Raw genomic sequence first — 25,489 nt, forward strand, 5'->3', positions numbered from 1 at the left:
CATGAGAAGGCTGACTAAAAGAGTTGTGGAATTGCTTGTTTTGTCGTCAGCCCTCTGAAATTCAGCAAAAAGTTAATCAAGATTCGGGCCATATGGCCGGCAAGTTGCATGAAGCCTGGCGTATGACTGAAAGAAACTGGAGGCGTTGCCACGCCAGATTCAGGTTTGGTTGTGAATTGTTGTATATCGATCGTCATTGGGAGGCGACATTTGCCGCCCCGTCTGGATAGGTCGGCCATTGGGCAGTGGAAAGGTCGACAGCAACAGATTCCATCTAGCTAGCCCTTGGACAAGAATCTTGCACAAAGCCAAATTCTCCTCCTCTTCCTTTGCTCTGTAGTAGTAGTCTAATGAGCCTACAAAAAGTCACTTCCCCCTTTCTTGTTAGTTTAAGGCGAGTGACGGAAGCATCTAGGCCTTGAGTCGTCCCTGTTTAGTTCCTTGTACGATTGATGATTCAATGACAACAGCACTATTATTGGCACCAATGTCCAAGTCATCTCTGGCGGGCGACACAAAGATGAAAGGATCCAATACAGATTTTTATTTGTTTGTGTGCAAGAGATGATGACATCAATCGCTGCAAATTAAAAGAGGTGATGATCGGATCTTTGTTGCAGGCAACAGGCAAGCGACAAACAGCAGCCAAAGATTACAACAACCCAGCTAGGATTGGGAGGAGACGAAGCTGCGGATCTGCTCGAGGAAGGTCTGTCCCTGCGGCCGGTCCTTGCGCCGCACGTACCCGTCCGCCACGGCGTGCGAGTACTCCGGGTACCCCTTCCCCCCGCTGCGCCGCCACAGCTCGGCGGCGTAGTCCCGGTGCGCGAAGTAGGCCACGGCGCCGTCCACCCGCGCGCCCCCGCCCTCGGCGAGGTCCACGGCGACGGGCAGCCGCTCGTAGTGCGCGCGGGAGACGCCCTCCAGCTCGTCCAGCCGCGCCAGGCCCCGGGCCGTCACGGCGTACAGCTCCCCGGCCACGCGGTCCCCCTCCCCGGGGAGGTTCAGGAGGAACGGCACGCGGTACGGCCCGCACACCAGCGGCAGGCGCCACGCCGTCACGGCGGCGCCCACGAAGGAGGCGTCCCCGCTCGAAGCCAGCTCCTGCAGCAGCGGGTGGTTGGAGAACCCGCGCTTCAGCGTGCCGTACGTGAACACCAGCGTACGTTTCGGCGCGGCGGCGGCCGTGCCCATGGTTGGGTTGGTTTGGCTTGGCCGGGGGCAGGGGCAAATGGGGCTCTTTATACATGCTACGCGGCCATGGGTTTCGTTGCGCTTTATGATTCTATTATATTTTAATACTCCACATGTTACAATACGCGGCCCAGCAGCAGCATACAGGCCCAGCCCACTCGCAGCCCCCCCCCCCCCAGGTTCACGAGCGCCGCCGCCGCCGCTCCGCTTGGCCCCCGAGAATTCAGAATGCCCGGCGGCCGAAAGCGCCCGGCTCCGTTCCTCGCCTTCTCCTCTTTCGCTCGCTCCCTCATCTTCTCCGCTGCCGCCGGAACTCCTGGTCAAGGTACGCTTCTGCTCGTCCCCAAACCCGTAACCCCTAGCCCGCTCGACTTACGCCGCTCAATGCCTCCCTCGCTCACCAGACAACATGCCGCGGCCGCCGTCCAAGCGCGCGAAGCCGGCCGGGCCTTCCAAGGACGAAGACCGCAGCAGCAGCGAAAGCGAGGAAGAGAGCTTTAGCAACAGCGAAAGCGACGCCGAAGACGGGGAGGAGGTGACCACCTACCTGGCACTTAGCCTCGAACTAGGAATTGTGGTGCGTCGGCGTTTGCTTTGCTTCTCTGATGCGGCCTGGCACCTGCAGCTCCAGACGGTGCAAGCGGACTTCGCCTTCTTCGATCCCAAGCCAAGCGACTTCCACGGGGTCAGGCTGCTGCTCAAGACGTACCTCGACTCCAAGCCCTGGGACCTCACCGGCTTCGTCGACCTCATCCTTGCTCAGACCACCGTTGGCACGGTTGTCAAGTTGGCCGATGAGGAGGAGGAGGAGGAGGAAGGGCAAGGGACCGGCGGTGAAAAGACCAGTGCTGGTGGCAATAACGACGATGATCTGTTTGGTCTTATTAGCGTCCTAAATCTGGGACGCTACGCCGTATGATCTCTTAAAATATAAACAAGATGTTCACATTTGATCCCCATTTGATTAGTTTCTGCTCAATGCTATCTTCTGGTTGACAACTCCTTGCTGCTGCGGATTTTCAGGAGCACCGCTGCATCAAGGATCTTAAGGAGTATCTGCTCGCTGTTTGCTCCGACAAGGATACCAAGAGGCAGCTTAAGTCTCTGCTGGAAGAGAAAGCATCTAGTGTGGGCCTGCTGGTGTGTCGCCGCTTTGTGAATTTCCCTTATGAGCTTGTGCCTAAGCTGTATGATGCACTCTTTGATGAGGTTTCCTGGGCAACGGAAGATGAGGTGATTCCCTGTTCTCAAAAACCACCTTATTTTCTGTCTACTTTTACTCGGATAATGAATCTGTAACTGTGTCCGCACGGCTGAAGCCAACACAAGAACTCCAGGACTCCTTCCGATTCAAACATTACCTGCTACTCGTCAGAATGCTTGAGGTGAGAAATATATTGTTCTTTCCCTTTATTGCTTCTATCCTGTACCCCTTGGCTTGAATGTTCAAAGCGCCTATGTTTTGATGCTCAGTAGAGTAGAACCATTTTAAGTTAAGATGACATGTTGATCAACATAAATCAAGTATTTGTATCATCTTATATGTGAACGGGTGTTCAATTTTTCTGTCGATTGTTTGCTCATTACCCGCTCTTATCTTTTGCTGTGTGCAGAGGAAAACCCCCGCAAAACACAAAGCAAAGAACAGCAAAGATGATGATGATGAACCTATTATCTATCCAAAGTTGGAGGATGAAATTTTTAATGAGGTATCAAAACATGCTATTCAGAAATTGGTTGTGTCTACTGTTGATGCTAACAAAATCGTTCTTCTTCAGCTTAGCTCATGGTCGTTCACTTTCCCAATACGTTCTGAACAGTCACCTCAACAGGAGGTCAGTTACATTTTATCATTTAATGCTTTATGCTCTCTTGAATTGTGTAATTGCCGACTGGTTCTCTTGTCTCTGGAGTACTATAAGTCACTGTTTGGTTTTGCATGACAGCACTCATATGATATCCCTGGGAACTGGAGAAAATGCTATTTGATGCATTATGATCTCTTGAAATGTGTGATTGTCAGGTTCTCTTGTCTGTATGGTACTATAAGTCAAGAATGTGAGATTGGAAATTTTGTTCTTACCACCTTGTCTTGAACTCTTGATTATAGGCCCTTCTGATGAACTATCTGTAATCTGCCATCAGCATCAGTAGTTGGATGTTTTGAAACGATAGTATATAGCTACCTGCTTGTAAAAAAAACGACATTTTTCCTAAACAGAACTTTCCGGCTGTTAATGCAGATGAAGAATTACAAAGAGATGGGCTTGGTGATGGCAGTTAAAGCTGAGGCAATCCCAAAATTCCGCAAGAAGCTGGAGGCGTTGGTGTCGGAACAGTAGTCCTTTTGAGCATTGCTGGCCATGCTGGAATTTTGCTGCTGTCCACATGGTATTTTGTTACACAAAGTACAATTATGATTGCGACTGTGAAGTGTGAATGCATTCTCACTGGCAATGCCATGGATGTAATGGTTTTGATTTGAGGAGCAACTACTTATGTACTAATAACTAATCCAATCTTTTTATGCACTGATATTAACATATTTTGATTGGTAGCCTCATGGATGTATCCATAAGCATTGAGGTTAGGTGATTTGGACCGTGGTACAAACCCAGGGAGTGGAAGTCTGTTTGATACATCATTCATCAGTTAATTCAGTGCCGATTCTTTTGTCATGTTTATGTGAGAATGATTGTCTACGAAATTACAACTTTTAGACTTTTGAGTTGTGTATTAGTTTTTTTTTTTTTTTGAGAATCTGCCTGCATTATTCAGCGGCTAGAGAATGTGGATCAATGAACCACATGCGGCCGTTGCACGACTGTGGACGCACATGTATTAGCAAAAGGTTCCTTGAATTGTGTATTAGATGTAGCAAGAGTGAACAAAGCATGTTTATGCGAGAACGGTTGTCATTTAGAGCTTTTGGGCTCGTTTTCTCTTAAATGTTGAGATTTCAGCCAAAAAGAAACACAGAACTGAACAATGCATATCAGAAGAGAAGTGCTCTTGATGAGAACATGAAACCAAGGCCCGATTACTGAAGCCATTGGACGCTAACACACAAGGCAACATGAAGGTTAGCCATAGGCTATAGCCACTGCCTGCACGCGAGGCAAAGACGCTTAACATGTGAAAGCAAAAATTGTCAGTGCTCAACTGTATGACCATAACATTTTACCAGCGGGCCACAAGCCGTGGAAGTTTTATGTGAATTGCCACTATGTGAGGGGTTAATTGCACCCCCTCAAACAGTGGCAAAAAATTAAATATCCCTTCAGATCAGACTCTATGAAACATCGATAGAAATTTTCAACAGGCGCACAAATGTATAAAGTCCTAACATAATTCATCAACAACGATATAATAGCAGATCACATCCCAAGACAAACAAGAGAACTAGCCCATCCCTTGAGCAATCAGAGTTGAGCAACCGTGAAGACGCAAGCAACGTAATGAACCTTCAGATCAAAGTAGTGTTCGAACACATCAGAAGTAGATAGATATCTTAACCCCTACTTATTTCAAGTGCTGGCTCAACACCAGACCTCATGGTGTTCCTAAACTAAAACTGTTCGACACCAACTGCTTGCAAATCTCCACATGGAAAGTAAACAACAGTAATAACATATAGCAACACATCTCCCAAATATTAGCTGGAGTTATTCATAAAAAATTCAAATGGCCAACAAAGGTTCACGAACAAGTGCAGCCATGGGCCAGTGGAACAACTTTCGATCACAAGTTCTTGAACGCAGACTCATGAGGAAGTTTCTGGGGTGTAAGCCTTGCCAACAAAGCCTTGTTCGAGAAGTGTTCAGCATCAACAAAGTAGAAGTTTCCCTCGGCCTTGAAAGTGACAAAAGGCCTATTAGTTTCAGGAGGCCTAACATCGGCAAACTTGATTGTCCTTTTGAGGGGAGTAGCCAGCCATGTCATCACCTCAGCCTCAAAGCTATCTGAACCAGGACACCACCTAAGCTTGTGAATGTATGGGCTCACGAACCAGTGCAAGGCTGCAGTTGTAGTGGCACTGAGGAAAATGACGGTGGATGCAACTGCTCCCTTGATGATCACATTCATATCAGGTGAAGTCATGAATGTTATCACCGGCCCTAGCGATACAGAAAGGCAGCAGGTGGACAGAGAGAGAAGCTTCACTTTCTTTATGGTAGACGATATTGGCCCTTGATAAACCAGGTTACCATCATTGTCATCCTCCTTAATCTCCTTTGGTTTGGGCCCAATGCTGATCTTGCTGCCACTAGCTTCAGTTTCTTTCACAGCAGTAGCTTGAGAAGCCCATCTTGTCTGATTGTGCAAACAGGCAGGCAGGCCAAGGTCATCACGTTTTGCAAGAGAATTATGCTTGCATGTTGAGAAATGCCTCCATACGATAGTCTGAGGAACCTGAAAATCTGGAAAGGACTAGGAAAATGAGTATATTTTGGTATGGTTTCACATTTAACATTGATGTGTACAAGTTAAAGCAAAAATGCAAAATATTTACTTTAGTTAACCGACATGAGCATACTGCGAGACAAGTCAGACAGTCTCAGTGACTATACGAGTTATCATTTTTAGGGGAAAAAATTCAGCACACTAGATAGTTAACGCCATATATAACAGAAAATTGCACCTTATGTACCAGTATTAGGAAAGCTGCCAGAGTGCAATTGCCTAGTGCGAGTGGAGCTCACAGCTCAATCAACAGATGCTAGCACATGAATAGCAGGTTTTAAATTGAAGAGGATGGATCTACCGAGCCTGAAAATAACACCGCTGAACCTTGCAAATTACAATTGCACCTAAAACAAATGGCAAGCAACGGCGCCGTACTTTATCGAGCATCCTAGCCAGTGTCAGATCTCGCTCGTAAGCATCCATGGTTCCACCATCAACCCCTACAATTCCAAGCTACACATAGTATAGAATCCGCACCCAATCTGTTCAAGAACAACTGCGCATGCAACTTTCGAACTTCCCAGGAGTAATCAAAAAAGAAATAACACAAAACTACAACATTTTCTGAGCGCACAGATCATACGTCATCATTTTCGGGATCGAAGTTATCACAGAGGAAAACCACGGGGTAGGACGGAGAGTGATCGAGATGCGGGGAGGAACCTGACACTCGCGAGACAGCGCGCGGAGTAGAAGCGGGCCCCACGGAGAAGTGGCGGAGGAGAACCCCGCGAAGGGAGGCCGCGGATCGGAGCCTCGCCGTCGCCATGGTCTCCGATCGATTGAGGGGGGGGGGCTAACCCTAGCCTAGGGTTTTGCAACGGAGAAATGCCCCGATGGTGTGCGACTGCGAACACTGGCTGATGAAGACGACGAGCCGAACGGGCCAGCTAGCCTAAATGGGCCTACCTTAATGGGCTGTATGGGCTTCGAACCGATATCAGAAGTCGGTTCCGAAGTGATTCCCTAACCCACTCAACCCACGCAACCTTTCTTCTCCTGTGTCTCGGCTCGCGTAAGCACACGGATCTTCCCCACCAGCCTCCGCACCGCCATCTCCCTCGCCGGAACCCTAGACGCCGCCGCCATCGCCATAGCTGCTGGTACGATCCTCGTAATCTCTTTCTAATCCTTCAAATCAAAGGCTTCTGTATGCTCCCTGGCTTAATCTAATCCCCTAAACTTCTCAGCTTTTCTCCGGTGGTGACGTCCCGGCGAGCCTAGCGGGGCGGTATGAGTAGCCACCGCAAAAACTTCCGCCGCCGCGCGGACGACGCCGAGGACGCCAACGGCGACGCCGGTAGCCACCCCAAGCCCACCACCGCCACGAAGACTCAAACCCTAAAGGTGTCCAAGCCCAAGTCGCCGCCGAGCCGCCAGGGGGCGAGCCGCCTCAGCTTCGCCGACGACGAGGACGATGATGACGCCGAGGAGGGCCCGTTCGCGCATCGCCGCCGCCCTACGGCCTCCGTGCGCCCGGCCCGCACCGCGTCCCCGGCTGCGGGGTCGCTCCACCGCCTCACGCCCGCCAGGGAGCGGCTCAGGAGCTCGCCGGCCGCTGCTATCGCGGCGGTGTCGGCGCCGAAGCCCTCCAACTTCCAGTCCCATGCTGGGGAGTATACTCCAGAGCGCCTGCGGGAGCTCCAGAAGAACGCCCGCCCACTCCCGGGGAGCCTCATGCGTGCACCGTCGTCGACTCCAGCAACTGAGCCCCGGTCTCAAAGGTTGGCTGCAGCCCAAGCCAGCTCTACACCTACTGCCTCCACAGCAGCTGCAACAGGACCAGTGGTTATTCTCAAGGGCCTGGTGAAACCTATGGCAGAGGCAAGCATTGGACCAAGGAAATCCTTGCAGAAGGAGGAGGAAGATAAGTCCGAGGAGGAGGAAAGAGATGAAGAGGATGAAGGGCCAGTAATACCTGACCGTGCGACCATTGAAGCCATCAGGGCGAAGCGGCAGCAGCTGCAGCAGCCGAGGCACGCCGCGCCAGATTATATCTCCCTTGATGGTGGTGGTGTGCTCAGCAGCAGGAATGCTGGAGGTGAGTCCAGTGATGAGGATGACAATGAGACGAGGGGCCGGATTGCAATGTACACTGATAAGTCAAGTGACGGACCGAAGAGCACAAAAAGTGTGTTTGGCGAGATCAACAACAGGGGTCCTGCTGCCAGTTTGGGGGCTCTCGGTGATGGGGTCAAGGAGGTTGAGGATGATAGGGATGATGATGACGATGAGGAAGAGAGGAGGTGGGAGGAGGAGCAATTCAGGAAGGGTCTTGGTAGGAGGGTTGATGATACTTCTTCTGCTCAAAGATCAGCAAATGGTGCATCAGCTGCTGCTCAGGTTCAGCCGCAACCATTTGGATACTCTGTGGGTTCCCATTACCAGCCCTCTCTTAGTGGTGTTGTGCCTGCGGCCTCTGTTTTCACCTCAGGAAGCATGGAATTCTTATCCATCGCTCAACAAGCTGATGTTGCAAATAAAGCCCTGCAAGAGAACATCCGAAAGCTTAGGGAAAGTCACAAGACAACAGTGAGTGCTTTAGTAAAAACTGACACACATCTTATTGAAGCTCTTTCGGAGATTTCTAGCCTGGATAGTGGTTTGAAGGATGCAGAAAATAAGTTTGTCTATATGCAGGAGCTCCGGAATTATATTTCTGTGATGTGTGATTTCTTGAATGACAAGGCGTTTTATATTGAGGAGTTGGAGGATCACATGCAGAAACTGCACGAAAATCGAGCTTTGGCTATTTCTGATAGGCGTGCAGCTGACCTAGCCGATGAATCAGGTGTGATTGAAGCTGCTGTAAATGCTGCAGTATCTATTCTAAGCAAAGGATCAAGCTCAGCTCACCTGTCCGCTGCGTCAAATGCTGCGCAAGCTGCAGCAGCTGCTGCTAGGGAAAGTTCTAATCTCCCACCCGAGTTGGATGAGTTTGGCAGAGATATCAACCTCCAGAAACGTATGGATCTTAAGCGCAGGGAAGAGAACAGGAGTCGAAGAAAAACCAAGTCAGAGTCAAAGAGAATGGCATCTGCAGTGAAGAATAATAGCATTGAGAAGATTGAAGGAGAGCTAAGCACTGATGAAAGTGACAGTGAGAGCACTGCTTATGTTTCCAGCCGGGATGAGTTGCTTAAGACCGCTGACCTTGTGTTCAGCGATGCTTCAGAGGAATACTCGAGCCTTCGAATTGTCAAGGACAAGTTTGAAGGTTGGAGAACTCAGTACCCTTCTGCATACCGGGATGCTCATGTAGCTCTGAGTGTACCATCTGTGTTCACCCCTTATGTGAGACTGGAGCTCCTGAAGTGGGATCCCCTCCATGAAGCAACTGATTTCTTCGACATGGATTGGCACAAGGTTCTGTTTGACTATGGTGCGCAAGATGATGAGAGTGCCTCAGGTTCTAACGATACAGATGTGGTTCCAGTCCTAGTAGAAAAGGTGGCTCTTCCTATTTTGCACCACCGCATTAAGCACTGCTGGGACGTATTGAGTACTCAAAGTACTGAGAACGCTGTAGATGCAGTTAGGATGGTGATCGGTTATTTACCAACATCAAGCAAGGATTTGCATCAACTACTGGCTTGTGTGAAAAGTCGTCTAACCCAGGCCATTGCTGATCTTTCAGTTCCAGCCTGGGGATCAATGGTGACAAGGACTGTTCCAGGTGCTGCTCAATATGCTGCATATAGATTTGGAGTTGCAACACGTCTGCTTAAGAATGCGTGTCTGTGGAAAAATATCCTTGCGGGGCATGTTGTTGAGAAGCTTGCTTTAGATGAACTACTGAAAGGGAAGATTCTTCCTCATATGAAGAGTATCATTCTGGATGTTCATGATGCAATCACTAGGGCTGAGCGAATAGCTGCCTCACTTTCAGGAGTTTGGGGTGAACAAAGTCAAAAGCTGCAGCCTTTCGTGGATCTGGTTGTTGAGTTAGGAAACAAGTTGGAGAGGAGACAAACGTCAGGCATTAGCGAGGAAGAGACTCGTGGACTAGCTCGTCGATTGAAAATCATATTGGCAACACTGAATGAGTATGACAAGGCTAGAGCTATTTCGAAGAAATTTCAGCTCAGAGAAGCCCTTTAGCTCATCCAGGATGTAGTGTGAGAATTCCAGTTTTGACAGCGAGGCAGGTTCTACATCCTTCAATTTTTCAGAGATGATGTAATTCGATTATATGTACACTTGCTCTTAGTCCAGTGCTTGAATTGATGCCTGGAAAGCAAATTGTGTTGCCTCTATATTCCAGCAATTTGCCTTTCAAAAAGCGCATACCGGTTATTCCCTGGCTGCAAGCACTAGCTGGATAACAGTTCAAAATATATTGTATTAGATATATTTTTGTGATTTTAAGTTATGGTCAGTGCATATGAGAAGTGGTACTTGGATAACCTCGTTAAAATAACATAGTATGGACTTTGGTCATCTGAAATTTGTCAGCATGCTAGGCATGATCCCAAACCGAATCTTAGATGAATGCTAGGCATTGATCCCACTTAGATGAGTGCTCTGAAGCTTGAATGTGTGACGGCATTCCAGCACGAGTGAAAAGATTGCAGGAGAATACTTGGTAGTTGTAGTTCCCAGGTAATTTCTCAGTGGATGTATCTTATGCAGACAACAGCATTCTCTGGAGATGGATGTTTTGTTGTCTTGCACTGCAGCTATGTCAATATGAACTTGTCAGTATGATACTAGTATTAACCTATAGATCTTTATTGATGATTTGAACTTGTCAACTTGCTAGGCATGAACCAGAACTTGACGCTTAGATAAATGCTCTGAATCTTGAATTTGTATTTCTTTGGGTGCCCATCGTCTGACAGCATGCTGTCGATGGAGGGAGGGCTGGCGAGTGGCGACTGAACCAGTTGTGGCCGGCAATGGCAAGCATGCAGAGGTGGACAGGGCAGTAAATTGCAACGGACAAGATGTCATCAACGGGCTGGCGGGATTGTTAGGCTTTTAATTGTTTAGTTTTGGTTTGCGCTGTCATCTGGGAATGGACACTGTAGATGTGTACTGGTAAAATTGGGTTAATTTAATACAGCACTTCTTTGTAGGAGTCGATGATGATAGCTGGAAGGCAACATTTGGCTGGTCCCTTGCTCCTCCTCCCAAAGGGCTTTAATGGCTCTGGCATGATGCCTTTGAATTTAACCAAGAAATTCATCACTATCACTGTCACGAGAGAGCTACGAGGCCCACACGCGCCCGCCAAGGGCATTCCCGTAATAAACCCCCTTTCTTCTACTTCTTCCTCTTCCTCCATCCGAGACCCGACCCGACCCGACCCGGCCCGTCTAAATTAAGAGAAAAGCCTCCTCCGCCCAGCACATGGCCCGAGATCCCTCCCACCACCACTACCACTTCCTCTCCCTAAATGGCGGCCGACGCAGCCGCCACGCCCGCTCCCAAGCCCCCGCCTCCGCTGCCGGAGGATTCCCAGCTGCCCACCTACCTCGGCGTCAGCTTCGCGCTCTTCCTCGCCACCCTCCCGGCCAGCACCGGCGCCCGCCACGTCGCCTCGCTCCAGTCCCGCGGCCGCCTCCTCGCCGCGCGCCTGCTCGCCGCCGAGGACCAGCTCCGCCAGCTGCGCGCGCGCCGCCGAGAGGACGCCCGCGCCAACGCCCGCGCCGCCGAGATCTTCGCGGGCCACCGCGCCGCATGGATGGAGGCCGAGCGCCGCCTCCTGGCCCGCGCCGCCGCGGCAGGGGACGAGGCCGCCTCGCTCCGCGCGCGCCTCGCCGACGCGGAGGCCGACGCCGCCGCGCTGCGCGCCCGCGTCGAGCGCCTCGAGCGCGAGGCCGCCGAGCGGGACGAGCTGCTCACCGCGCTCCTGGCGGCGACCTCCCGCGCCGGCGAGGGGGAGGGGGAACGCGTGCCCGGCGACGAGCGGGAGGAGGGCCAGGAAACGGTGCCCGTGCCGCCGTTGGATCCGCCTGAGACCACAGACGCGGAGGCCCTGGCCGCCGCGGCTGCGCTCTACGCGCAGCAGCGCCAGAAGCACGACGGCTATGGCGACGACTTCTACACGGCGGCCACGGCCGCGTCGGGAATGCCGCCGTGGATGGACCCATCAAAAGGCTGGCAGGTGAGTGAGAGACACGACAAAAAGGTGCCTCCTTCCCTTTTCTCCACCTCACCTCCTTTTACTCTTCTCTTCAGTGTTCACTTCCAACGTAGCAAAATCTAATGGATTGCTTCTAAATTAATAACTCGTGCATTCTGTTCCGCAAAAAAATGGTGCTGTAGATACATAGATTGCTTTACTAACGTTGATAGAGATAGTCTCGGCAGATCATAGCATAAGCTAGGGCACAGTGCGTGTCAGATAAAATTTTTAGCCACATTACACTTTAGAGTACTATAGTTCTTTCGATCTTTTCTGTTTTATTAAGTTTTGAGCACATTTCATCAAAAGTGGGGGTTTTCATTATTGTTTCCATTTGTATTGATGCTATCAGATTAGCTCTGGTTAATTATAGTTCCAGGATCCTTAAGTAGCCCTGCTACACATCTTTCCATGAGTGATAGTGATACCATCGATCTCCGCCATGCACAATGCCATGCCTGTTGCTGAATAGAACGGACAAACAACCACTTTGAAAGCCTCTTCCATCCAACAGAATACGATACTGTATCCGTGGGGCAAGGCTGCCTGCAAGAAAGCTACCTGGTTTTTGTTAGCTACTCTGCCAAAGCCACCTGAATGTTCCTCTCAGAGAGAGAGAGAAAAAAAAGCCACCTGAATTTTATACAGTCCATAGCAATACCTAAATCACAGGCTTCTTGTTACTGTTCATGCAAGCAGCACACCTAGAACTAGAAGATTGGTGCTGTACTGAAGTCACCACAGGCTCGACCTAGTTACTGTACATGAAGAAATCCCATTGGTTCTGTTTTATCCCTGTACTTCTCTTGTCAAAATATTATATTATTAAAGAAAAGTTCATGTTGCAACAGAACTCTTTTGATTTTTGGACTAGTTAGTATTCATTTAGAGTACCTCATATGATTGGTTGAGTCCAGAAGACCCATATTCAGATTGTTGTTTAATAGAGCCTTTGTGCATTACATATGGGCATGTAGGATTGAAGTTAGTTCTTCTCTTTTATTGTTTCGCAGTATCTCATATGTTGCTTGGCATGGATCTCATATGTGGTAGCGTACCACTAATCCTTATTACATAAAAAAGCACACTAATTGAGAACTCAAATTTTGGAAATCAAGACTTGAATTAGAGCATTAGGAATTTATTCAGTTTCAATCATAATGCAGCTTGCCCTTGCTGATTGTATAACTGGCTAATCTGCTGGTCAACAACCACATTGGCACTTGGTAGCATCTGAAATCCAGGAATGTCTCAGTTGACAGCTCCTCATTTTTACTGTTACATTTGAACTTCAGAAGGACGTAAATAGTTTTATTGTAGATCATAGTTATGTCTGCTATAAGCAACTTTTCCCCAACACACAGTCACACATACTCCCTCCATCCCTTTGATGTTAATTAAAAGAATGACGTACAGTCTTACAAGCTGATACTGTTTTCAGTCCACATTGCTGTTTTGAAGAATTTGGGTGATTAGAAGCCTGACTCTCTGAGAACTATAGGATATAATCATTGTCAATCTGTATTAAGCCTAGCGCAAGCGGTGATTTATCTTGTATTTTCAAAAGCTCTCGTGTGCTAATACTATACTGTAAACTACAATTTTGTTTCTTGCTTTTCTATCTCAGTACAATTCTCTTTGCTCATGGCACATTACAACCTTCGTGAAAACATTAGTGAAAATCTAACTGTCAAGAAAACTATGGTTCATTTTATTTTCAGGAATGTTGAATGGTTGCCTCAAAAAATAGATTTCTGTTAGATTTATGTGTTTGGCACTGGCTCATTTTGAACTTACATCTTGTAGGACCTGAAGTATGATACAGTTGAGTCAACGTACAACACAAAGCACGCTGTACCAAGGTAAACATTTAACTGATGCACATTGCTTGTTGAACTAGCAATGAAATAATTCCATTTATCATTTACATCTTAGTCTAAGCCATTGTTCTTTGATAGGAGAGAGTCACCCTGGAAGGTGGATGTAGAATCATCAGGAGTTCCTGCAAAACTTAGGTTGCTTGAACAGGAATTAATCAACCTGGAAAAGGTAGTGAATGGAGATTTATCCAAGTTTCCATTGGTGATGAGAAAACAAGTGAAAAGATACCAAACTCTCGCTGGGAAAATTGATGATCTTTGCAAACGGATGGTAGGTCTGCTCATCTGAATAGCATTTGCCTGATTGTTTCTGTTGAATCACTTACAGTTTTCACTTTCCAGGATACAATGAAAAGATTCATGTGTGTTGATACTTACACTTCCTCTGTACATGATTGTAATTATTCGGCGAATACGTTGTCCAAAGATAGTAGCAGTTTCCAGTTCCAGCCACTTATCAGATTAGTTCTTTTGGTTTGTAGTGCTAGGAGCTGTCTCCACCTGACCTGTGGTACTTGCATTTAAATTGGAAAACCTCTTCTTCCTAACAAATTCTACCTAATTCTTTTTTCTTTTAAGAAAAAGGGTTAGGTAAATGGTATGTCTATGAAGAAAATAACAGTTTCTTTGTTAGTGGGGATCATGCTTAACAGTAGTTGCATTTTTTGTAGCATGTTTTTCCCTAGTATGTTGGTGAGTATGCTCTGATTTCTTCAATCTGCTATGTCTTAACCTAGACACTCTATTAATTGAAGTTTACTTTAGGTTCATAGTGGGAGTTTTTTTCCAAGAACCAACTTCCTGTTATTTAACTACTTCAGCAGGGAAAAAAAACTAATGCATATGTATTTGTGCAGCAAACTAGTGACCCTTGTGATTCAACACTTAGCTCAGAGTTCAGAACGCAGCGGCAAACAGAATTCCTTCTGGAAGCATTCCACCTTCAGCACCGAGCAACTGAAACAAGGCAGAAGCTGAGCACACTGCAAGCAGAGACCGCAAAAAGCAGCTTCGGTGATGAGTTAACAGCAGAAGCCAAAATGTGCACAAGAAGAGCACTAAGTTCAATTAGGAATAACTTCAAGGAAATCCAGCGAAGCTTGGAGATTTGGCTGGCAAGGATTCTTGGAGACCTGGAGGGTATGTTAGCAAGGGATGGGGCCTCACGCATTAGGGAATATTTTCTGTCTCCGTATGCTTCTGCTGTTCGGTGAATGGTCGTCTTCCCCTTACAAGTTACAAATATAGAGATTCAATGAACATGCTGGACAGCCCATTGGTATTTGCCCTCAGCAGGTAAAACATCAAGTTCATGCTCACTCATGTAGCCCCTTGACCTTTATGCCGATCATTAGCAGAATTGAAGAGAAATGATCTAGGATCATACCAAGTTTTACAGGCAGAAAAAAAGAGATTGATTTCTGCAACCCCATTGGTCTCAAATTTTGACCTCTATTGTATCATGTCCTAGATCAGTTGTCTTCATGTTTGTTGGCAGGCTGTAGGCTACTCGCCATACTGTTTGCACATAGGCGTTGATCTGGTTGCAGGCTTTATCTGCCTCTCAGTAGTTCTCCATTTTGTTAGGATTTGTATAGCTGTATGTTTATGATTGTGATGGATTCACCTAATAACTGTATGTAGAACACAACCTTTGATGTACTAAACCTTGTTCTTGTCACTTATGATTACTTATATGTGCGCTGCCAACAGTTGAGCAAACTCTTGTCAATGCAGCTTGATTGATTTATCGTCGGATCGATTGCTGTTTTGACTGAATTATTTGCTCTACGCTAGCTGCATGCACAGGAGTACACTTATGCATGGGACAAACAAATGATAGCCATTGTGTTACCCTGAGTGGCATCAGATCAGAAGATGATTGGCAATTCATCTGAGAGATTGAAAACGAGAATTGGGCATAGTGACGGATTGGTAAAACTTTAGCACGATACACCAATCACAAGTTACCTGGGCTGCCAGGTGCCCTAAACATGCATGGACATTTCCTTGTCTCCTGATCCCCTCCTATCTTTCCCGGCTCCAAAAATAATCACCCCCTATCTCTCCAGCCCCCCATCTCCTCTCCAAACTCAAACACAAACTCTAATATATATACTTATACCAGATTATGATGTGCCCCTAGCAACAGATCACCAAGTTCTGCAGAACCGAATTCAGTCTTTGTTGTTTCAAAGGTACTGAGCCTGTATCCTCTCCTTGTTCTCCTCCCACCACAGCTTCGCATTCAGCTCTGCAAACCTCTCGCGGCTGCAAATGCAAAACAGATTTTGCCCGTTCATCATAACATCGATCAGTAACCAACCATTGTAACGTAACAGATGGCGTGGCAATAATGTTTTGGACTGGACATGACCTGAACCTGACGCGGCGTAGCTCCCTGCTGCCGTCGGCGAGCTCCCTGACGGTGATGTACACGCCGGGCTCGTCCTGGATGATCCACTCCGTCACCTCCAGCTCGCTGGCGTTGCTGATGGACACGTCGTCCCTCGACGAGGTGGTCGTCCTCGCCGCCTCGGTGGCGGTGGCCTCTGAGGCCGCGGGGCTCTTGCCGGCTGCTCCTCCGTTCTGCCGCTGCTGCTGCTGCTGCCGCCAGGCCCGCTCTGATGGGTTGGACGAGGACGGCGGCGGCGGCGAGAGCGGGCGGAAGCTGTGCTGCCGCGCGGCGCCAGGCGGGGGCGCCGGCCGCGCGAACGCGCCCCAGCTGATCCTGTCCGGGGTGAGCGGCGCCGGCGACGGGGTGGCGGCAGGGCTTCCTGCCATCGAGCCCACCTGGGACTGCGAGTAGAACGATTCCCTCTGCAACAAACAAACACAGAGCTTTAATCGTTGCTAAATCCGCCGCGTTTTTGATGCGCGCAGTGCAATGTACTGTCCGCAGCAGAGCAGATGCAGAGGACAGCTCCAAGAATGGGAGGACTGACTAGTCCATTCCTGTCTTTGGCCATGCATGCATAAGATGGTGACGTGGCAGGACCATGCCAGCATCAGCGTATCACATGTTCACGTCATGGATAGATGATGGGACCGTGAAACGAACAAGACAAGATCGAGCGGCGACTGACCTCGCCGTCATCGGAGCGCGGCGGGGTGGGGAGCACCTGCCGGCTGAATCGCCGCACGTTGTAGAGCTCCATGATCCGCTCGTTGTTCTCGCCCCACCACTTCTGCGCCTGCCACTTGTCGTACATCTCGCGGCTGCATGCATCCGCACCATAGGTCAGGTCAGATCAAATGAATGAAATGGTGAATGGTGGACGTCGACGAAGGGGCAACCTGAACCGGATGCGCTTGAGGTCGTTGCCGGCGCCGCCGGGGAGCGACACGAAGGTGATCTGCACGCCCGGCTCCACCTGCGCCGCCCACTCCCTGGCCTCGCCCTCCGCGCGGCCGGGCAAGTCCCACGCCGGGGTGGAGCTCGCGCTCGACGCGCCCAGGTAAGTGGCCGGGGGCACCGCCATGTCGTCCTGCACCACGCCCGGCCGGTAGTAGCCGCTGCGGTAGATGGAGGTGGCCCGGCCCCTCGGCGGCGGCGATCCCCCGCGCCTGTGCTGCGCGCCCTGCCGGTGCGTGCCGGACAGCTTCAGCACCATGTCCTTGAGCTGCACATGCCGAGCCAACAACCAACCCATCAAATTCAAATCAGCTGCTGGACGGAGACTATATTGCAGAACTTGCATGACTGCATCATCTCAAGAGTAAAATGATCGGCAATCAATGCAAACATTGTCATTATCAAGCAATGCATGGTTTCATCAGTCAGTGTTCCACTGTTCGTAAGGCAGCATCAGGCTTCAGAATTCGGAGAAAATACATTCTTCAGAGCTCAGTGATTTTAAAGCAGAGTTTCGGCATGTCGATTTCGAATGAGTTTTGCACTATTTTGGATTTTGGAACATATCTGTATTATTATTATCTATCTAGATCTTTGGTTGTAGAGGAACTTGAACATATTTGGCATACGTGCGTTGATGTTAGCATGCTAGGCTAGCATTTGCACTCACTTATCTGTATTACCAATTAGGTAGGCTAATCTTTGACTACCACTGGACACTGCATTTTTCAATCACTCTGCCGTTGTGGAGGTGGAGCTTCTGTATCTCTTGATGGCTCCGGTCAAAGTATGCATCGCTAGTGTTACCGCTTTAGGGGTCAGGCAACAACATGTTTTCAAAGATTGTCTGGCATTCTAGGTCCACTATCTGACCTGAAAAGAGCTGCTTATATTTATTCAGTTCAGACCTCAGAATGTCATGTTGCTCACACTCACACATGAGCTGTGGAGAAGACTGATGGTAGCTTTCAGCCTTTCACACTAGATGACATGTGTGTGGTAAACCCTTATTCTACCACGGGGTAAAAAAAACAAAAGCAGAGAAACAAGTTTGTTTGGAGGTACAACAGTTAGGGCCGCTTAAAACAAGGATGGGTTCTCTGGCAATGTTCACTTTACTTTATCCTCTTGTCAGCTTCAGCACACACTCTCACTTGTATGTTTCATCTACAGTTCAGTTTTCCCCTTTGATGATACTCCTCCTAGCAACCATGCAATGCAATGCATGCATCTTTTCAGGCCGGTGGCCTCTTTTCCATCCAAGATTTAAAATAAACTGACGATCCCAATGCTTGGAGGATCCTTGCCTTGCTTCCGGGTGAGATGCAAATAAAGCAGCAAGGCAACATCCCCATCCGTCCATCCAGAGGATCTCTTTTGCATTTTGCAGGTTTGCACTACTGCACTGCACTCCCAATCCATCTCTCCTTTCGAGAAAGCAATGAAGAACCCATGTATCGTCGTTTTATCAGTCTCGTCTGATGAAGAACATGCAGGCCTACATACTTTACTGACCCAAAAGCCAAAAGAAGGGAAATATAGTAGGGGAAATCGATCAAAGATGTGCATAAGGCCACATACAGGATAGGGAGTTGGAGCTGAAAGAAAGCTTCTTTAGATATATATTTAAGATACATATATATAAGCTAAGAAAAGAACAAGGGAACAGTCCATGGCCGCACTTTGTGCTTTCCTTAAGTTGTTCCACAGCACGATGTCTTCTGCCTCTCTCCACTCCATCTCCGGCCCAAGGGAATGGAAGGACATGACACAAAGTGAAAGGTGATAGTATCTACCACTACCAGGCAGGCCTGAGCCTACACTATCTGCCCCCTCTAACTTTGGCTGCCTTTGATGTAGTACGTGTTCCTCAGTCCAGTTTGAACATCTTAATAAACAAAGCAGCAGACACTCACTAGTCACTGGTGTGGTTCAGTAATTCAATTGTTTAGTTAGTATGTACCAAGTTCACTGATTCACTGTGATGAAAATCAAGAATGTCACAGATAAGAACAGTGGTGAGCTTTGTACAGGCAACAAATAGTGAACAATTGCATTGCAAGCCTATGATCAGCTCAATCACACAAATTTGTACCGCTCTTTTTGGCCCCGAGCCTGCTAAATAGTTCAAGGGGTTACGTTTTCACAGTAGGTGATTTGAATTTCGAAAACCAGCCATACTATCTGAACTCGGGTGGAACAACAACGGTAGGCCCGCTATGAACTTTGAACTTAAAGGCGCGGCGATCAGATTGATCTAGAAGCACATATAGCATTTTAGCATCATGCATGGATACATATATATTAACAAAAAGAGAAAAGGAAATAAAGAGGGGGAGCTTCCAGGAGCGAGAGGCCTGTACGCGCTGGTGCCGAAAGAGGCCTTCTTCTCCTCTTTCGCTTTAATTTCTTTTTGTTTTTTCTTGTTTGTGGTGCTCAGTCAGAGGTAGCCGATCGAGCAACTCATCGACCTAGCTACTTTAGTTTCTTCTTTGATCGTCCGAGTAAAGAAGAAGAGATGGAGAAAAGCAAAAAGGGATCGGAGGGGGCGGAAATGTTGTTCTACTCCAATCCAATGGAGTGCTAGGTGCCGTTGCTTGAGCTCGCGTCGTGCAAACACATGGTACCAGGGCCAGCAGCTATCTCTGGATCTTAGGTGTGGTCTGGACTCTCGTGTTTCGTCTCGTGTTCCATGGACGACGGTGGTAAAGAGGGTAAAGAGGGGGGCCATGTCATATGCCATCGGGATCGACGCCAACAACAGTCTCATGCATTCATCATCCAAGTCCAAGGCATGGAAAGCAAAAGAAAAGAAAAGTTTTACTTCAAAAAAAAACGAAAGAAAGAAAGCAAAAGAAAAGAAGCAAAGCCACGATTCGGTCTGGATGCCGACACGCGCGCAACGATCCCAATCTCGCGCCGCGCCCAGCTGCGTTGCCATTGCATGGACCCCCTGTCTGTGCTCCCGTCCGGCCGGCCTCGGAAGCCGCGCGCGACCTGATGGGCCGCGAGCGAGGGAGCACCATCCGATCCATGGTGGGCGCCTGGGCGGGCGGGCATGGATGTCATCCATGGCCGCGCAGCCGCGAGGGCCACGACATGTCGCCGATTTCGGGGCCGCTGCCGACGAAAGCGACGCCACGCCCACGCCTGCCTCACCCGGCCGGCCGGCTTACTGATGATGACTACTTACTGCTGCTCTGCTCCTCCAATTCTTATTAGTACTACTAGTAGTACCCCACTAGCTCAGTAGCTGGCGCAATCATCATGCCAACCATATACACTGTATGCATGGCTTTAGCTTAATATATATAATCTCTCTTTGTTGTCCAATACTACTTGGTGTTACTAGCTAGCGGAATTCAAATTTCAAACAAACCCCTCGCCTAGTTTTGTTTCAAATGCTTCGCTAGTATTTGTGTTCTTCGTGTAGTGTAGAGCATGATCGAGCCGGATATGAATGCGGACGCAGGTGCACAGTGCAGATGCCGCAGGCTACGCTACTGCTAGAATATAATGCTCCCATCGACACAACCTAGGAATCTGAATCTCCTCTCCTGTCCTTAGATGCAGAGAAATTGAAGAGCCAGAGGCGCGCGGCGCATGCGCGTGTCTCATCACTACTCTGCTGCTTACAGGAGCTACCATTGCAAGAAGAAACAGCAAGCTAGCGCAAGAACAACAGGCGGTGGATGGGTTGGAAGTGATAGAGGAACGCACTGCACTGCACGTACCTGGGAGGTGAGCGACTTGACGGGATCCCTGCACGTCGGGGTGTCGCCGGCCGACCGCGCGGCGTCATCGCGGTCCCGGCCGCCGCCGCCGCCTTCTTTATTCACACACGCGATGCAGGCCAGCATCTTCCTCTTCTGCTCCGGCCGGTAGTCTCGATCGATCGATTCCCTTCTTCTTCTTCTTCTTCAGTCGTCGATCTCTTCTTCTCGGGTCACCAGCCGCGACCTAGCTGCTAGCTTGGAGGGATCGAAGACGAAGAGTGTGGGTATATATCTGACGGCTTGCTAGGTAGTAGCTACTCGCTCTCGATCCCTAGCTATTTATATATATAGTCGCGCTCACGCAGCAGCCAACAGGAGCAGCAGCGTGCTCTTGTATTTATTTGTATTATATAGCAGGAATAAGGAGGATGGGTGGCAGTGCGCAGTGCTAGGACTAGCCGTGCAAGGATGGCTGCCCAGCTAGCATGCTTCGTTGCTTTGCTTTGGGCCTGCCTGGCCGAGTGTCCAGTCCACTGGGCTCGGCTCGATCAGCAGCCATTCAACATGAGCTGCAGCTGGCTTCTGCGGCTACTTTAGGAGGGTTTTGGTTCCGCACCTAAACTTTATATTTATAAGTTCATATCACATTAAATATTTAGTTATTAATTAGGAGTACTAAATATAGACTAATTGTACATATGGAGACTAATTTGCGAGAGGAATCTATTAACCATAATTAATCCATAATTTGACAATGTGGTACTATAGCAAATATGCGCTAACGATAGATTTATTAGATTTCTAAATTATCGTCTATCTATATAATTAATTTTATAATTATCTTATATTTAATTATCCTAATTAGCATCCGAGGATTCAAGGCTACGGAGGCTAAACTTCAGCATCCGAGTTAAAAGATGGCAACGGGTATAAAATATCCGCGTGCCCGCGGATAGCAAACTCGACGGGCGCGGATACGGGTTTGCATTTGTGCCCGCGGGCGCGGGCGCGGGTATAACTTAAACCCGACGGATATCAGCTAACGAGTTTGAAAAAATAATATCCGCATCCGCAAATCCGCCAAACCCGCAAACTCAATTGGACTTTTTATGTAATAATGGTTTTGAACACTGACTCTTGTATGGTTGTATGATTTTGTTTATGTTAATGCGTGATGTATCATGTATTCATGTATGAGACTAGTTCATTTGTTTGCTTAGATTTATTTGTTTTCTTAAATAAATGGTGTTTATCTGCTGTTGAAATGTAACGTGTGCTTGATTTTCTAAAGCTTGCGGGTACACGGGCGTGCCCATAGGTACGCGGATATCCGCGGATGGCGGTTACGGGTGTGGTTTCGTACCCGTGGCGGGTTGCGTGCGGGCATAAATTTTAGCACGCGGGTACGCGTTTACAGAGTTATTATCCGCACGGATTTTATCCGAGTTCGTCGGTGGTGGAGAGCTGGAGAGGCATACTGCAACTGTTGCGGTAAAAGGAAAGATCCTGTAGACGAGACTAGCTGAGTATGTAGCAGCTCATGCTTTATATATAAACTTTTTATTTCTTCAATTATCGATCGATCGTGGGTGTGGGTACGTGCAGCCACCAGCCTTAGCCCCAGCTACTAGCTAGCTGAGCTGTTGCACGCGGCGTGCAGAAGCTGATCCATCGATGGATGGAGCCTGCTCGATCAGCCTCGTTCTAGTACCTAGCTACCTCCAGCCCAAGGTGCATGTGATGTAAGAAAATTATACTACTGAAGCTTAGGATATGATAGTCTAATTACGTGAACATCTAAGAAACTGTAGTTAATCAAAATTTAATTACTTAGATCAGTAGATCCTTTAGGAGCGCTGACGATCTCGTGCCTGCATCGAGCAGGCGTAATGTAGATGTACACTAGGTGAAGAACGCTGTCGGCGGAGACCTTCAATGCCACTCGCAAGTTAATCTTATCATCAGTGCCACTCACGAGTTGATCTGATCCGAGGGTAGGGTTTAATCTGAGTTAATCTCGGAGAAGGGATGGTTGCTCTTTCTTATAGCTCGTGGTGGTGTAGGATCTGGCCGTTTAGTGGTTGGATGGGCCTACTAATCATGAGCTAGATGTGGCCCAAGTGACTCTATTCTTATGGACAGTTAGTCCTTTAGGATTAGATCATCCTTGACTAAGCAAGATCAATTTCAACATGCGAAGCAAGTACTTATCTCCTGCCGTTGCTCCTCTCTGTATACTGCTGCTCCTCTCTGTATACTGTTGTGGTGCTGGCTGGCAGCTGCCGCTCTGGTCGGCCGCTAGCTAGCTACCTCCGCTCGCTCCTACTGCTAGCAGCTGCCTCCACTACTGCTACTGTGCCCTTGCTTGTTGCAGAGACAGAGACCGGAGCAGGCCTGTTCTTTTGTCTCTCCTCCGATCCATCCATCCCTGCGCTGCGTCGTCGGTTCGTGCGTGTCTCCGATCGATCGATCCGCGTGATCTCTCTCACCGACCGGGCCCGGCCCGGCCCGTACTACATACCTACCTTTCATGCAGCAGGTTCCATGTTTATGGATGGGATTGCTGCTTCATCGATGGCCAGAGAATGGTTTGGGATGAACATACAGGAGGAGGTGATGATCATGAGCAGGCGATCGTGCTAATTCCACTTGAAATTACAGGGTTAAGATCGATCAGTGCGCGCATGATGGCAATGGTGAGAAACTTTGAGGATCGATGTAGATGATGGAGATGAGGCCAGCTAGCCGGCAGCGATGATCCATCATTAGCAGCCAGCAGCTGGGGTGGATGATGCATGATACTAGTGCACTATCATTTGCATGCACAAAAAGAGACAGTTCTCCATTACTAATAGCTAATAGTTCCCTCGCTCTCCAGTCGGAAATATAATTACTAAGTTGTTTTATCTAGGGTTCTGGCTGTATACACCTTTTTTAATTTGTCTTTAACGACCATCAATACATAAGCAGCAACTTACACACTCAAAGTATCACAAAAGTCTGATTTCCAACCTTCAACTATAGACCGGATAACGGAGATCGTCCAAGTGTCAAAGTCGGATAAATTTGATCCTTTATGTGGTTTCAAAGGTGATTTTTTTATTCTATAAAAATAAAAAACAAATTTAAATTTAAAATAATCATAAGTAATTTGTTTTAAATTAAAAAATACGAAACAAGTGCTAGTATTCTCTAAAAATATAACATATCTATTTGCGCTATATTTGTCAGTTATTCAGATACAACCTTTTTCGTCTTCCTAGTATTTGTTTGCTCGTAGTTATGCATATTATTTTTAAATAAATAAGATTCAAATAGAGCACCAACACTTAGGTTATTTTTTAGGAAAATTTTGGAACTAGTTTCATATAAATTTTTCTATTTTAAAATGAATTAGCTTTTATTTTTGAGATCTAACCAGCTTTTTTATTTTTTTTTAAATACAAACCACTTTTGGAACCGCTCAAAGGGCTAAACTTGTTGGTTTTCAATAGTTGGGATAGCCCTCGTTATTCGGTTTTGTAGTTCTAGGTTGAAAATCGAATTTTTATGATAGTTTAAAGGTGTACACAAATTTTTCCATTTAATATATACACAATTGCTGCTCGAATTTAATACATCACAACAAACGGCTTGTACTTTTGACCCGAGGGAGTACTCGGATCCACTTATTATTCGTGCGTGCAAGCCATCCATGCATATATGTGTGTCACATTTGTACCACTAATGGATGCATGATTAGGCTAAATAAGTAAGTAATAGGCACATCATGTCCTCACTAAGAGTTGGGGCTTAGGCCAATTAACCGCATGGATGAATGAAGGCGGCGTGGAGTTCACGCCCCATGCATGATGTAGCTAGCTACTTTATTTATCTACATGTATTATATATCTCGAAGAATTAAGATGCCATCGATCCGTGTTTCAAATTCGTTGCATTTGTGAGTCTGTGTGTTTGTGATGACCCACGTGCTAGAAACAAGCACAGTCTAGAGACTAGAGAGATGGATGCATGGAAGGGCAGGCAGGCGGTTGGCGTGACGCAGGCCGGCATGGTCGTCCTGACGTACTGGACGGTATGTGGGCGACGGGACGGGGCCAATCTCCAGCCGGCACGCCGAGCACAACATCGGGCGGCGCGGCGCCCAATGCAAGCTCTGCGTCCGACCGACATAATAATGCTCAGGAATCTTAATTGGCGCGCGCGGCCGTCTCTCTCTCTGCTCTCCGGCCGGTGGCTGATCGATGAGCTAGCTCTCCGGCGGGCGGGCGGGCAGGCAGCCAAGCAAGTGGCCGGCACACCTAGGAAGGAGCCGGCCGGCCGGTCGCCATGATGGCACGCAGTACACACTGTCGCTAGCTGCACACGAACGCCCACGACAGGCATGATGAACCCGGCGCACGCACGCCGGCATCGATCGATCAGACATGGCATGGGGATCCTCCCACCCAAATGCTGCTATCGCCATGGCCGGCCGGGGACCAGTAGTACCAAAAAGCTAAGCGACGCAAGGTAGACGATCACCAGGTCGTCGTAGCTGGAACGAATGGGAAGAAGAATATGATCCACACCACATCCACCCACCCGGACCCGGCCTTTGGTGGGTTGGCTTTGCTTTGCTTCGCTTTTGCATGCAGCTGCAGGCAGCTTAGCTATACGTAGGTAATAAGGTAACGCACTAGTGCATGCATGCGCGGCCATCGATGGGGGGCATGCAGTTGAACAGTTGGGTTGGATCACTAGCCCA

At 48.3% G+C, this 25,489-nt stretch overlaps 6 protein-coding genes across 9 annotated transcripts; 3 read left to right on the top strand and 3 right to left on the bottom strand.

Annotated features, from left to right (window-relative positions):
* Positions 1-456: 456 nt before the first annotated feature.
* LOC112875124 (putative gamma-glutamylcyclotransferase At3g02910) lies at positions 457-1,195 on the bottom strand. The gene has a single exon (XM_025938845.1). The coding sequence runs from the start codon at positions 1,192-1,194 to the stop codon at positions 667-669; it is 528 nt and encodes a 175-aa protein (XP_025794630.1). The 5' UTR covers position 1,195; the 3' UTR covers positions 457-666.
* On the top strand, positions 828-3,755 carry LOC112875118 (protein BCCIP homolog). Of its 4 annotated transcripts, XM_025938835.1 has the most exons (9): positions 834-1,519; positions 1,599-1,668; positions 1,699-1,729; positions 1,820-2,107; positions 2,218-2,427; positions 2,514-2,579; positions 2,808-2,903; positions 2,973-3,029; positions 3,438-3,755. In XM_025938835.1, the coding sequence occupies exons 1-9, from the start codon at positions 1,423-1,425 to the stop codon at positions 3,534-3,536; spliced, it is 1,014 nt and encodes a 337-aa protein (XP_025794620.1). In that variant the 5' UTR covers positions 834-1,422; the 3' UTR covers positions 3,537-3,755. The 4 variants fall into 4 exon arrangements, with proteins under 4 accessions (XP_025794622.1, XP_025794621.1, XP_025794619.1 ...); XM_025938836.1 differs by lacking the exon at positions 3,438-3,755 and adding an exon at positions 3,111-3,428 and having other exon boundaries at positions 829-1,519; positions 1,599-1,729; positions 2,973-3,047; XM_025938834.1 differs by having other exon boundaries at positions 833-1,519; positions 1,599-1,729.
* Positions 3,756-4,635: 880 nt separating this feature from the next.
* LOC112874431 lies at positions 4,636-6,515 on the bottom strand. The gene is made up of 2 exons (XM_025937744.1): positions 6,325-6,515; positions 4,636-5,615 (listed from the first exon to the last, which is right to left on the bottom strand). Exons 1-2 carry the CDS (start codon positions 6,428-6,430, stop codon positions 4,936-4,938), a joined length of 786 nt encoding a protein of 261 aa, XP_025793529.1. The 5' UTR covers positions 6,431-6,515; the 3' UTR covers positions 4,636-4,935.
* Positions 6,516-6,619: 104 nt separating this feature from the next.
* Positions 6,620-10,049, top strand: LOC112874430 (transcriptional repressor ILP1). Its single transcript, XM_025937743.1, has 2 exons — positions 6,620-6,764; positions 6,852-10,049. Exon 2 carries the CDS (start codon positions 6,895-6,897, stop codon positions 9,760-9,762), a length of 2,868 nt encoding a protein of 955 aa, XP_025793528.1. The 5' UTR covers positions 6,620-6,764; positions 6,852-6,894; the 3' UTR covers positions 9,763-10,049.
* Positions 10,050-10,972: 923 nt separating this feature from the next.
* LOC112872633 lies at positions 10,973-15,381 on the top strand. Its single transcript, XM_025935696.1, has 4 exons — positions 10,973-11,770; positions 13,598-13,653; positions 13,750-13,942; positions 14,529-15,381. Exons 1-4 carry the CDS (start codon positions 11,060-11,062, stop codon positions 14,883-14,885), a joined length of 1,317 nt encoding a protein of 438 aa, XP_025791481.1. The 5' UTR covers positions 10,973-11,059; the 3' UTR covers positions 14,886-15,381.
* A 226-nt stretch (positions 15,382-15,607) lies between these two features.
* Positions 15,608-21,007, bottom strand: LOC112877526 (protein Brevis radix-like 4). Its single transcript, XM_025941847.1, has 5 exons — positions 20,761-21,007; positions 16,969-17,294; positions 16,758-16,890; positions 16,049-16,491; positions 15,608-15,942 (listed from the first exon to the last, which is right to left on the bottom strand). Exons 1-5 carry the CDS (start codon positions 20,884-20,886, stop codon positions 15,864-15,866), a joined length of 1,107 nt encoding a protein of 368 aa, XP_025797632.1. The 5' UTR covers positions 20,887-21,007; the 3' UTR covers positions 15,608-15,863.
* Between the last annotated feature and the right edge of the window lie 4,482 nt (positions 21,008-25,489).

The sequence above is a fragment of the Panicum hallii genome, chromosome 9 (genome assembly GCF_002211085.1).
Source record: "Panicum hallii strain FIL2 chromosome 9, PHallii_v3.1, whole genome shotgun sequence".
Lineage (NCBI taxonomy): Eukaryota > Viridiplantae > Streptophyta > Magnoliopsida > Poales > Poaceae > Panicum > Panicum hallii.

What these genes read in the sequence shown, in the direction of transcription:
- LOC112872633 (XM_025935696.1), top strand. Translation starts at nt 11,060, where the DNA reads ATGGCGGCCGACGCAGCCGCCACGCCCGCTCCCAAGCCCCCGCCTCCG. An exon ending in ACCCATCAAAAGGCTGGCAG is followed by an intron (nt 11,771 to 13,597) that starts GTGAGTGAGAGA and finishes TACATCTTGTAG; the next exon opens with GACCTGAAGTATGATACAGT. An exon ending in ACAAAGCACGCTGTACCAAG is followed by an intron (nt 13,654 to 13,749) that starts GTAAACATTTAA and finishes GTTCTTTGATAG; the next exon opens with GAGAGAGTCACCCTGGAAGG.
- LOC112874431 (XM_025937744.1), bottom strand. Translation starts at nt 6,430, where the DNA reads ATGGCGACGGCGAGGCTCCGATCCGCGGCCTCCCTTCGCGGGGTTCTC. An exon ending in CGCTGTCTCGCGAGTGTCAG is followed by an intron (nt 5,616 to 6,324) that starts GTTCCTCCCCGC and finishes AGTCCTTTCCAG; the next exon opens with ATTTTCAGGTTCCTCAGACT.
- LOC112877526 (XM_025941847.1), bottom strand. Translation starts at nt 20,886, where the DNA reads ATGCTGGCCTGCATCGCGTGTGTGAATAAAGAAGGCGGCGGCGGCGGC. An exon ending in TCAAGTCGCTCACCTCCCAG is followed by an intron (nt 17,295 to 20,760) that starts GTACGTGCAGTG and finishes CGGCATGTGCAG; the next exon opens with CTCAAGGACATGGTGCTGAA. An exon ending in CTACGCCGCGTCAGGTTCAG is followed by an intron (nt 15,943 to 16,048) that starts GTCATGTCCAGT and finishes TTGCATTTGCAG; the next exon opens with CCGCGAGAGGTTTGCAGAGC.
- LOC112875124 (XM_025938845.1), bottom strand. Translation starts at nt 1,194, where the DNA reads ATGGGCACGGCCGCCGCCGCGCCGAAACGTACGCTGGTGTTCACGTAC.
- LOC112874430 (XM_025937743.1), top strand. Translation starts at nt 6,895, where the DNA reads ATGAGTAGCCACCGCAAAAACTTCCGCCGCCGCGCGGACGACGCCGAG.
- LOC112875118 (XM_025938834.1), top strand. Translation starts at nt 1,423, where the DNA reads ATGCCCGGCGGCCGAAAGCGCCCGGCTCCGTTCCTCGCCTTCTCCTCT. An exon ending in ACGCCGAAGACGGGGAGGAG is followed by an intron (nt 1,730 to 1,819) that starts GTGACCACCTAC and finishes TGGCACCTGCAG; the next exon opens with CTCCAGACGGTGCAAGCGGA. An exon ending in TACTCGTCAGAATGCTTGAG is followed by an intron (nt 2,580 to 2,807) that starts GTGAGAAATATA and finishes TGCTGTGTGCAG; the next exon opens with AGGAAAACCCCCGCAAAACA.